General features: G+C 38.6%; 1 protein-coding gene across 1 annotated transcript in view; it reads left to right on the top strand.

Annotated features, from left to right (window-relative positions):
- LOC139745498 (triple functional domain protein-like) overlaps positions 1-7,028 on the top strand; it is a gene marked incomplete at its 3' end in the record, with an annotated part of 89,297 nt that extends 82,269 nt beyond the window's left edge. Inside the window, exon 23 of the mRNA XM_071655887.1 lies at positions 6,710-7,028. Within this exon, the coding sequence (XP_071511988.1) occupies positions 6,710-7,028 (319 nt within the window). The remainder of the gene's footprint in view (positions 1-6,709) is intronic.
- Between the last annotated feature and the right edge of the window lie 6,375 nt (positions 7,029-13,403).

Genomic DNA, 13,403 nt, shown 5'->3' with positions numbered 1-13,403 from the left:
GGGGAAGCTGACGTGAGCGAATGCGTACGTTCTGCCAACAAACCGGGGGAAAAGGATGGCCGGCTTGCGTCATGCATTACCCTCGCTTACGCACAGCGTTGCAAAGAGATAAGAAGAAAGTGAGGAAGATTGTCAAGGAACTAGATGTCGGTAAAAGGGAATCTGCCTCTCATCCTACTGACATGTAACTGTTGAAATTTAGGGGGTGGGGTGGGAACGTGAGTTAGGGTTAGTGTGTGAGCCAGCCTGCTGTTGGAAGAGAAACTGAATTAAAAAGCAGAAATAATCATTGAAGATGAAAGAGGACATGAAAGTTTTCCCTTTATACTTGAGGTTGGTTTGTTGGGTTGTTTGTTTGTTTTTCATTAGCAGAGACAATTTTCTCTAAACTTCTGAAGTTTTAAAGTTCATTGCAGTTGACAGACCTGCTAATAACCCGACCTGTCCTCTTTGGATAATGTCTACCGAGATCGAGTAAAGGGCATTATACAAATTTGTGCACAGAAATTACTTCTAAGGAGAACTAGGTACCATGTATGTCTTGAACAAACTTTACCAGGGAGCATCTCATGTGCAAGGTGGTTGATGAATCCATTGAGGATGGATTGATTTTGCTACAACACGCATTTCCCATAGGCCCCTCCCCGAGTGTACTCGGAACCCGTCCTCGACGGGTTAAGGCGGCTAAAAACCAAAGCACTAAGGTCAACCTGCCAAGCTTATTCTCTAGTATTCAGTATTCCATCCAAACTTGATGTAGTTTTAGATTTGCAAGCCTACTCTCCATTCATTGACAGTTCCATTTCCAAACATCGGTGCCAATTGGTGAAGAAAGCATTACAGCAAACGTGCCAGTTTGAACGGTCAAAGCACATAGTACATTGTAGGTGTTGACACGCATCTGGTCAAACTCTGACCATTAGTTGAACATTGTTATTCTGCCGCTGCATTAGCTGAACTTTTGAGCCATGTTGAGCTTACGCTGCTTGGGGGTGGGGGAACGGGAGAACAACTGCCCTTGATTATTTCCTAAATGAGGACTTCTCCCTGTAATGATAATGTCGTTGAGCTGAGTAGGTCGTCGTGCGCTACATTCCCTCAGCCAAAGTCCCTGTTTGTTTACAGTTCCTTTCCCAATGTCAAAGTCATTAAGTTGCGTATCTTGGTCTCTTTCTGTACAAGAACCCCAGATTAAAAACCCTCTACTAAAAAGGTCATGGACTGTACTTGAAGATACAACATGTACCTTGGAATAGATTCTTAAAGGTCACGGTGGTTCCAATGGCCGGTACAATGCATTTTTTGCCCCATGAGTTTGCGTCAAAATAGAGTCACTGGAATTATGCCTTTTTGTTGAATGTCAGTTTCTTTCATTGTTCAAAACACATGTTACATGGCTCTTACCACTTGTTGTTCAACAATAACTATCTTTTGATAACAAGACATTGTGAGACAGACAGATCGACAGACAGACAAAGAGGAAAAGAACGGACAGACAGAATTTCATTGCATTGGAACGTCAATTGTGCTATGAGGGAAGTGCAATGCTAGTTTCCATGACAACAGCTGATACAGGGCAATTGAAGCATTTTAAATTGCAATTAAAAAACAATTGATTCTGTGTCAAAACACATGTATCACTTGAAGTACAATGTATGTGTATATCACAAATAAAAACTCAATATACATCGTGATATAACCATAAAAAAGGCCCCTGCCATATTTACATGTATCACTGATAGTCATGTGACATACAGCCCCTTCAATGATGATCTTTTTTTCTCTTTCTTTTGCTATATGAATTAAATGCACTGACGTTTTCACATTTTTGATGTACACAAGCTGTAGTTTAGAAAATTCTGTACAACTGCTGGGTTTTTTTTAGGGGGGGGGGGGTCATGATCATATTTTTAGATCATTATAATCAGTTTATTTTCCTGTCATTTTCTGTTGGTTTATTTTTTCATTATCATTATTATTTATTATTTATTATCATTATTATTATTATTGCAACGGCAGCCTCCCCCTGGCCTTCGTTCATCTGGCCTTACTCTCCAGGTGCCCATCACACATCTCAAGGGATACATAGACCGGGCATTTTCCTCTATTGCCCCTCGCCTATGGAACTCCCTCCCATCTTTCCTGGAGCCGTGAAATTGACAAACTGGATCACTTTAAAGCCCCACTCAAAACTCACATTTTTCACCGGGCATTCAATTGCTAACTGTCTTGGAGGAGTCTGCGCCTTTGAATGTTTCTGTGACAGATATATGGCGCCATATAAATGCTGTGGATCATCATCATCATCATCATCATTATTTTGTTTTGTTTTTTTGCTTGATAGCAGTAACAAGTAAAGCGTGCAGCAGTACTGATAGCTTTGCTCTGGGAGAGTTTTGTTAGTTTTGTTGCAAAAGCATATGGGCAAACAATCTTTCTGACATATGATGCAGATACTTTAAATACAACGGCGCCATACATACACACATACACACGGACGAATGGACACCTCAACACACAGACACATACATTGCAGATGCAGGTGCAAACATACAACCCTACTGACCAACAGACATATACACACACACTGACGTGGAAATATACAAACATATACTAGACACATAGACGTAGAAACACAGCAGACATGCAGATACTGACATACAAGGGGCATGAAGGCACAAACTCACGGACGCAGGGACATGCGGGAACACTTGTTCCTACGTAGTCAGCCGCATGATTTCTTGACACTCTCGCACTTTCCTCAGGTGAAGTCGAGGGGAAAATATTGAAACGGAGAAACAAGAGATGGGGAAAAAGAAAAAGAGGAAATGAAGAAAGATAAAAAGTTTGTGACACTGACTTGAAACAAAGTGAATGCACCGGCTGACGTCTCATCCTCGGCTCTCTGTGTCTTCTTCTTCTCTTTCCTTTTTTTCCCCCCTCCCCCCGGTGACGCCTGGTTGCTGCGGCAACGTCGGATCAATACATAGCGAAGGAGAGGAAGTCATGAGCACGCTCTGATGCGCTTTGCATTCCTTCTGACTTGTCCGGGATCTGCTCGTACATACGAGTCCCCTTGTTCTGTCCTGTCCCGTGTCGCACTGCTGACTGCCTCCCCTCCCCCCCCCCCCCCCATCTATCTACATCTCGGATTGTTTCTTCTTCTTCGTTTCCTTCTCTTTTTTTGCTTCTTTTTTTTTGTTTCTTTTTCTCTATCTCTGTACATGTACTTCCTCTTGTTTCCCCGGCCACATAAGTGTAAACTGAGGTCTATGTCACTCTCTGTCGGAGCCGATGAACCGAACTTGATTTATCTGCATTTTGATTTCTGCATCTCTCTCTTTTTCTTTCCCTTCCCCATCTCTCCATCTCATCTCTTTTTCCCTTTTTCACCGCAATTCTGTGTGTGAAGGTAATTTTCTCAGTTCTCTGGATGTTCTTGGGACTGTGATAGCAGTGGCAACTGTCTTTGGTTTGTTTAACCCATTGAGGACAGGCTGATTTTGATACAACACACATTTCCCATAGACCCCTTCCTGTGTATACTCGGGACTTGTCCTCAGTGGGTTAAGGTTACATGGTATTTTTCTTTTTATGCCTCTGCCACGAAGTGGTGCCGGAGGCATTATGTTTTCGGGTTGTCCGTCTGTCCGTACAATGTATACTGTACGTCCGTCCGCATTCGTTTACGCGATAACTTGAGTAATATTGACTGGAATTTTACCAAACTTGGTCCAAGTATAAAGTATGATGGGGCAATTACTTGATTAGATTTCGGGTGAAATCGACCAAAGGTCAAAGGTCAAGGTCAAATCATGAAATTGTATCTGTTTAGGCGATAACTCAAGACTGGATCATGCAAATTTCACCAAACTTTGTCCGAGGATAATGTATGGTGGGACAATTACTTGATTGATTTTTGAGTGAAATCGGACAGAGGTCAAAGGTCAAAGATCAAGGTCATATCCTAAAATTTATCTGTTTATGTGATAACTCAAAACTGGATGGAGCAGCTTTCCCCAAACTTGGTCCAAGGATGATGTATGATAAGGCAATTAGTTGAGTAAATTTAAGTGACATTGGCAAGAGGTCAAAGGTCAAAAGGTCAAGGTGAAAGACTAAAAATGTTGCTATTTCCCCCATATCCATGCCATGCCCAAAGGTATTTTCTTGAAACTTAGTGTAGACATGTTGTACTACTGCATAAAGATTCTCCAGAGAGAGTTTCATGTCATAAGGTCAAAGGTCAAAGGTTAGGTGAAAATGTTACAATTTCACTTTTCTCGCAAATGGTTCAATGTATCTTCATGGAACTTGGTACATACGCATGTACTGACTGGCAGGGATTATCTAGGGAATATAGGGGTCATGGGTCAATAGTCAGGGGGTCAAAGGTCAAGGTCAACTCCTCAATATTTTACTATTTCCCTCATATACTAGTATACATATGCAATGATTGCATTATTATTTTTAAAATTCAATATACAATATGTACATGTATTACCTAATGGAGATTCTCTTGGAAATTTCCTGCCAGAAGGTCAAAGGTCAAAGGTTAAGGGTCAAAGCAAGGTTTTAATGCAAAAAAAAAATTATTTTGCACTGTCAAATTACACTCTTTCTTCATACCTTTAAAATTACTCGATGCATAAACTTATAAAAGGGTCAGTCAGAAGTTAAGTAACATTTTCACCTAACCTTTGACCTTTGACCTTATGACATGAAACTCTCTCTGGAGAAACTGTCATCACACATTTTGAAAACATTGTCCTATACACCTATTGGGAGAATCATGCATTATGGCGGAGGCATCAGTCGCCATAGCGATATTTCTAGTTTTTTTTAATCCTCTAACTCAGTCATAAGGCCCTCATAATAGAAGTACTAGAGAGAAAAAATGCCCCCCCCCCCACAAAAAAAAAAAAATACAGAAGAGAAAGAAGGATAGAGTTTAAGCCAGAAGTGACAAGTTGTACCTACCAGACCTTTGCATCAGCATTGCATTTGTTTGGAAGGAAAGAAACCACCGTAGATCTTATTGGTTTCATTTATTGCTTGCATAAACAACAAAACTTGCAGACATATGTGACCCGCTACAACAAAATGATCCGAAACTCAGGGGAGGAAAATTTTCTGAATATGACATGACATTATATATTCCCATACTCTTCCACTTTAATTTCATATATAACACGACTCATAAAAGTACCCGGTTGCGGAGACATCAAGGATTTTTTTAGCGCATGTCGAGTGGTTTAGGAAATCAGCATTTTGAGAAAACCTTCTTTAAAGTTTTCCTTCCGACGCTATCATGATCAAGGGGAGGCAAGACAGTTTTCACTGTTTGACAATAGAAGGTATGCTCTTAGCAACCTCTCTGATGTTCATTCAAGCTACATGTAGGTGCCAGCGGTCTACGCATGACCATTCGGTAACCAGGATGCCACACACTGACCAATGAGATCACTCCCTCATTGCTAGGGGCGGAGTCTAGCTGCGGCGCTAAATCCAAATCTTTGGACATGATTCTGTTCCGTTGAAAGTCGGAAAATCATGGCCCAGAAAAATGCTATTTTCTTACCTTTCCTTTGACCATTTAGCTTCAAAATTTTGGCAGATGATAGACGATGCATTAGACTACAAAATTATGCCAAAAACAGAAATCTGATCATTTTGACCAATTTTGATGATCTGACTTCAAACTAGATTTTCTCGGCTCAGCCATCAGCGACTTTAGGATACAACTATCTCTTTATATCCTGATATGAGAACACTAAAAGCCTCCCTTACTTGGGAATGTCTTATATATATATATTTTTAAAACCCATGGAGGACGAGCTGATTTTTGTTGTGATGCACATTTCCCATAGACGCTTGCCTGAGTATACTCGGGACTAGTTTTCAATGGGTTAATTGTGATGTTGCCTGATGAGATGCAAATAACACTCATATCTCCGTTACTGCTCTTTGGGACCTTCTGAGAATTTGATATGTGAATGTTGCATGCACCCTTGCAGGCATCAGCGTTCTAGATCCAAGAGGAAATGTTAAAAGCTAGTCTCATTATTGGCAAATACAATTTAAAACAATGTTTCTTTTGATGTAATCACATGAAATCTTTTTACTGTGCTATCACCCTTAAGAATGCTTGCAAGTTTTATCATTCTTTATCGTATAGCTATGCCTTTTGCCTAAAGATAGAAATGAGCATTTAACCATTTTTGAGTTGGACAATTTTTCAGTGCATTCAGAACATTGCAACTATACTGTCAGATGTGTATTTCTTACAAAAATTTAGAATTGTGAGTGCCTTGGGTATCCATGAGTGGATACAATGTATGTTGCTTATTATAAATGTCTATATCATTATCATCATTATTACCCAGTGGTATACACTGGTTTGTTTTTTTCACTGTTTCATACGTACATTGCAGACACAGGTGTATTAGAATGAGGTTTTGTTGTTGAAATACTTACTATTCAAGGAATTTGCCATCTTCATTGAAAGTTTGCTAAACTCTCCTGTGTTGTTTTCCCTTCACTTTGCTGTATTTTGTTGTAGTGAATAACAAATATGAATCAAATTTAAACCCGATCTTTACATTGAATTTTAAGATCTTTACATGCTCTTGAATTCTACCAATGTTATGTAATCATATATTTTTCTTTCCTTTCTTTTTCTGCATCTATATACGTCTCTGCCCTGCAGGATTCAGTGAGGCTGAGTGCGGAATGTGGCGTGGTGGTCGAAGACTTCGAGGCCGAGCCGGGCTCCCAAGAAGAGATGACCATCCGGCGCGGTCAAGCGGTGGAGATCCTTGACCAGCCAGCTCCGGACTGGCTGGTGGTGCGCACCCTTGGGCCGGACAATGCCACGCCCGTGGAGGGGCTGGTCCCCACCTACTGTGTCCGTTGCACGGCCAACCGATACAGCTCGGGCAGTCTGGGTACGTACATGTTGTGTGTGGCATGCACACTGTCTCTTCTGTCATTGTGGTGTATTCATATATTTCTTTTCTTTAATTGTGGTATATTTATATACTTCCTCAGCCTTCTATCTTTGTGGTATATCTATATATTTCTCTTCTATCATTATGGTATATTGATATGTTTCTCTTCTATCATTGTGGTATATTTATATATTTCTCTTCTATCATTGTGGTATATTTATATATTTCTCTTCTATCATTGTGGTATATTTATATATTTCTCTTCTATCATTGTGGTATATTTATATATTTCTCTTCTGTTATTGTGGTATATTTATATATTTCTCTCTCCTCTCCTCTCCTCTTCTTTCTCTCTGTATTTATTAATCTCTTTCTCGTATTCTCTTATTCTCACTTTTTCATCTATGCGTTTCTCATGATTTTGTGTTCTTTCTGTGCCTTTCTGTAAAAGTGTTTTGGTGCACCTTTATGAATCACTACCAAAGGAAAAGGCATTGTGTAAAAATTGTACCACATTTTGTCATTCTTTAAATGTCCTTTTTAGGTTTTTGCTCTTATGTTTGTGTTGTGTTTATGTTCATTTGGCTTTGCGGTGCACAGATGGCCCCAGGAATATGTGATGCTGATTAGGTTTCCTTTGTCAACTTTTAAAGTTGTAATGTTGGATGCTAAATGCAGACAACCCATGGATATGTTGTTGGTGATGATTTTAGTGTATGTGTCCATCTATATGCTTGTTTGAGTGCAGAGTTTGTCATAACGTGATGTACAATATTCTCCCCAGTTGTGCACCATTATCTAATCGAGACCACAAACTGCTCAGCCATTAGATGTGAGTGTAATGTTTTCAAAGGAGCTATTCTGTCAATTTCTGGTGCAATGTGGGTGTTCTCCTGTGTGAAATATGTTGCCATTATGCTGCTACACACTTCCCTTATAAATCACCATCATTTGCCAATTTCTTAGCTCTATATTTTCCTTCTTCTTTCCTGCAAGTGCATTGCATATGGCTATAAAGTCGTGAAGACTGTATGACATTGTGTAGGTTGTAAGTGGTCAAATCTGGATGTAGTTCTGTCTTTTGAACCCAATGCCGGGGGAAACTGATCTTCATGAATACATATTTTTCGGCAATAAGAAATTCCAGCCGGAAGAGTGAACAAACTTGTTGCAGCCGAGAGGGAGGATGCTCAACAACTGATCAAACACTCGCTCCCCCCTTCCGGGTATTTTGTGAAAACACTTCAGTTTTACCAAGTTCCTCATGTTGGAGGGCTCAAACAATCTTGAGCTCACCGGAAAATGTGCAATTTGGGGATGCATTGAGACAGTCTCTTGTGAGCTCTGTATGAGCCTATTAAATCATGATTGAAGGGATTGTATAGACTCAGAGCAATGGTAGGGGGGGGGGGGGGATGGGGGGCAAGTACTCCAGAAATACAGGGTGTATGTAGAGTTGACTGTGTTCGGCTGCCTCTTATGTTTTTAGAAATTGTCCAGGCATAGGGTAGTTTAACCCGTTGAGGACAGGCTAATTTTGCTACAACAAGCACTTCCCATAGACACCTGCCTGAGTATGCTTGGGACTCGTCTTCAATGGGTTGATTAAGGAAACGTGCCCGTGTAATTTGAAAACCTGTGAAAGACATCTCCTCCCCTCCCCCTTCCTACAAATCACCTGCAAGGGAGGGGTTTTTAGCTGGTAAAACATACGTTCAATCTACCACAAATTTAGGCAAGTTGCTTTTCCACCTTTTGCATCAATAGTGAACTTTTATTAGGAGAACTACGCAGGCAAATTTCACTTTCAGAACGAAGACAGCGATCCAGGAATTGTGTTGCCCAATAAGATTCATATGTTACACAAGCATCTCGCTGGCTGCCCTTTGGAATTTCCCAGATTTTTGCAAGGGGATGTCGGCAGTGCGGGACTTCGTTATGCAATGATGTATTTGTGGTTGTCTTCCATGTTTTTCCCGTATTTTTGCCTCTAATTCTGGTGGTTAAAATGCCAGCAATTAATATTCCTCCCACTCAAAGAATAGCAAGATACTCGCCCACTTCTGACTGATAGCTTTTTTTTTTATGTATCTCATTCCAATGCCTATGGTTACAAGAAGAATGAAAGTAAACGAGGAGCACTAGAAACCTATTCTATAAAACAATAGAAAGGAAATAAAAAAAAGATTGTTTTGTAGGAATAAGAGAGCAATGGGAGGGTAGAAGAACCTGTGTTTCAAAGAGCTGAATATGGACGGAGATGATTGTGAAATATGGTGGCCGGGAGAGCTGAGTGAGAAATGATGGCAATGCGTATCCATTCTGGTTGTCAGTTAGCGGCGAGACGGCGCAGAAGCGGAGAATAAATGATCAGTTTGCATTCTGGAGGTTTCAGTTTCGGGGGGTGAGGAGAGGGTGGGAGGATGTTCTGAAGTTTAAGATCGAAATACGAAATTAAGAGTGAGAGAGAGAGAAAAAAAAAGAGGTGGGGGCTTGGTCACTAGCATTCCAGGATTCCGTTGTAACTCTTTGATATTCCTGCACGAAAACGATGGATACGTAACACCAGTTTTAGGATCAACACTCGCAAAATGGGGCAAGACAAAACTTGCGCTTCAGAATGATACATGATAGCAATCATGCACTGACATGTAAAAACTGTAATCTGAGAGAATGTTTGTCACCTTTTGGATTTTGTTTCATGCCTTTTCTGTTTTTCTTTGAATATTCATGTTGCCCATGTTGTGTCTTCTTGTGGGAACGTATCGAATTCAATATTTGTCGTCAGTTTGTAGATAAACGTGGACATCTAGATAAAGGAGGTATCTGTTTGTATATTGGACTTCTGTGAGTATTTCCTTTGCTGCATGTGTTTACAGGTTATAATTTTTTTTTTTTCAATATCACTTGATGATTTGTGTCCATGTCTGTCTGTCTATCTATCTGTCTGTCTGTGTGTTGTGTGTTTGAATATTCATCACCCTCGACTCAGTATTTTCAAGTTGCTCCATCAATGGATACCACATTAATCTTTTAGACAGAGGTTTACACGTACAAGGTTGTACATGTTCTTGTTATAAAACGGGCATCCAAGTCACCTTCTTGGCTGAATGTCCAGTTCAGTGCTCGCCATGATTTATGGTAATCTATGAAAAGAAAACATTTGTCATGCATTGTTTGGATCAAGACTGTGTGAAATAGGGAAATATTTCAATACATGGCATGCAATATGATTCATGCTTGTCCAGTGGAATGACGACAATCTATGGGCAATTCCGTGAAAAATGTTACCTGAGGGTGGAAAAATGAAAATCAAGCAACAACTTTGTTTTACCCTGGAAAGTATTCGGGAAGGGTCATATCAAACTGATATGATGAAAAAAATTGGAACAATTTGGAAAAATTTTATTTTTTTAGCTTTTGAAATCATGTGTTGTTTTCTAAGACATTGCAGAAAAATTCAGTATAATTTGCATGTAATTCTTCTGAAGTAGAAATTTTCCCTATAAAATGACTTTCAGGCAACCATTTTTATGCTATGATAAAGCTGATGACTCATTTTTACATCATCCTTCTTGGTATTGAAAGAAAATAATTCTTTTTTAAAAGATGAGCATTTCAATTTTCTGAATTTCCACCCCTGTCAAAGTGTAATGTCCGTAACGTTTTAGATGTAAAAGTTTTTGTAACACACTGTGTTTTGGTCTAATTTTGTTCTAAATTCAAACGCAAAGCTAAAATGTGATATCACACAACATATCCACGCAGTTTTTCGGGAACCTGCATAATTCCTTTTAAAAAGTGTTACGGACATTACATAACCAATGCGTTACGGACATTACACATTTGTGGAAAAAGTATTAGCTACATTGTACGTATGATTTTGAGGAATAGTTTGTATTCTACCCTACAATATTGATATCTGTCACAATGAATGCCCCAGCCCTTGTATGAAAATTGATTTGGGACTTTACTCAGCGACAAGTGCAGTGTTTCAACAAGGTTTTGACTAATCTTCTGCATTCCTCTATACAATCTTATTACTTGTGATCTACTTATTTCTGCCATGAAATACCGGTACATGGATACAAGCTATCTGTAATACAGCAACAGCATATCAAGTTGAGTATTATACTAGTATGCTGGCAAGAATGTCATGTTAAAACATTGTTAAAGAAGAGAAACAGTCAAAACATCCCTGGACAAAGCCTTTTACACAATGTATGGTCAGTTGTGGTCTGACTTGTCTGTTAAGGAAACACAGTCCAACCTCAATATCCAACCATACAATGAACGGTAGCCATCTGGATAAAATGATATTGCTGGATAAGGGAGATATGCTCACGCATGACACTTTATTAAGCAAGGATATTTTTAATTGACTATTCAATATTATAATTTAAATGAAAATTTCATGTTTTATTATTCAATAATGTGGAATCAAATGGAATGTGAATGAAATAAACTTCCTCATTATTCCTTCTAGCAACAGTATTTTGGTTGGTAGAAATATAATGTTTTACCATAGCGATCAATGTTTATGTCCTGAATTACAATTACTTTGTAAAGAATAAAGTGTTATGTACTTTTAGTCATATTTTGCACCGAATTATGCAAAGAAAATCATGTGCCAGTCCACATCTGGATAATAGAGCAATCCAGAAAAGTGATTGCTGGGTACCATGTATTACAGTAAGGTTGGACTTTATGTAATGAGGATAGTCCATCGATTATGAAAATTTCTGAAAAGACGAGGATCCATGAATACTTCTTTAAGTGTAGTGAAGGAGAGCCATTCTTAGAACAGGATGGAATCATAGAATTAGACCCTCTCCCACAATTGGTTAAGAACACATTTCTAGCTTCCAAGGTGATTTGGAAGCAGAATAAACAATATTCTCCAAAACAGACTTTTCTGACCCTGGAAAAGACTGTTGTACTTCAACAAACTGTAGGGAAAAAGAAAGAAAGTAAAACTAAACATTCATTGTGTAAAAATACATACTGAGCATTTGTTGAGCCATTATTTTATGTGATTTTGATAATGCATTAGTTTTGGTTGAAATAATAGTTGTTTATTTGTGCAGGGTTATGCTCAGTGATGGCTATGTAGATGTGAATAAAAAGTGTAATGTCCGTAACATTTCTTTAAAATTATATTTTGAGTAATTACAAGTTTAAATGTAGTAGAAAGTCAAAAGACTGATCTATATATGTTATTTATAAATCACAACTGTATTGCAGGCATTAAATAAGTTGATTAAATTCCAATATGATAGAAAAGTCTACAAATTGTTAAAGTACGGGTCTATATTGAACAAATAGTCCTCAAATTGGCAATTCCTGAAATAAAAGATCTCATGAAAGGGCTATGGCAACATTTTAAAATGTGTACTGATTACCATCCAAGTGAAAATGATCAAAAATATTAATACAAGCATGTGACTCCTGCCACTTAATGAAAGTGGACAAATCTGTAATGTCCGTAACGCTTAAAATGTAATGTCCGTAACGCCAAAGTTTTGGCTCTAGGAGGGACATGTGCCATCTATTTCACTAAAAGTGATTATATTTTCTTTAAACATTTCTTTACCTTTCAATTTATTCCTACATTGGTCTAATTATGTGCTTAAACTCACAGACTTTTCAATGATTGCATAGGCATGCAAAAAGTCATGTCCAAAAAATGTAATGTCCGTAACGGCCAACATTTTATGCAGTAAGTGCCATATGATGTGGTGAAATGGATTAAAATTTTCACTGTTTATGACTTAGCATCATATGTGAGTGATTCCATTGTATGAGTTCAGAATGAAAATATTTTGTTATCATAATGATCTTTTGAAGTTGCAAATTTTGTCTGAAATGTAATGTCCGTAACGCTGGAACTGCCCCTATACAGAGTCAGAAGAAATTTACAACTTTGCAAATAGTCATTCCAGCTTCTACAAATGTATATTTGTATGTGTGCATACTATACAATGGTCATGTCCCTATATTTACATGTTTAGTGCTGTATATGTATTTGTATATAATATATGTAGGCCCTATACATATACATTTATACATGCACACACATTCACACACACATACACACGTACACACACACACACACACACACATATATATGTGACCCTGCATCACAAAACCAACAAAATGCTGCCAGACATGAATTTTTTTTTAGTTAAGGGCAGATTCTGAAAGAGTAAACTGTAAGCTTTAAATGATGTATAACTCGCTTTAAATGATGTATAACTCGATTCAAATGGACTCTCCTAACCTATCTAAATCTTATAAAGAAAGCACACACTCTGGAAAGTGTGAACTGAGAAAAGAGGCTCTGAAGTACAGAGTCTATTCAAGCGCGTAATCTTTGCCAAGCTGTGCGCTAGCTGTGGTATGAAAGGGACAAAAAAAGGATGTAAACCACTGGAGCAACAACAATGAAGGGAT

The sequence above is a fragment of the Diadema antillarum genome, unplaced genomic scaffold, assembly GCF_040938485.1.
Source record: "Diadema antillarum isolate AM-2024a unplaced genomic scaffold, OU_Dant_1.0 seq00001271_RagTag, whole genome shotgun sequence".
NCBI classification, from domain to species: domain Eukaryota; kingdom Metazoa; phylum Echinodermata; class Echinoidea; order Diadematoida; family Diadematidae; genus Diadema; species Diadema antillarum.
Note: the sequence above shows the minus strand (reverse complement) of the source record. Positions and strands in the feature narration are given on the sequence as shown.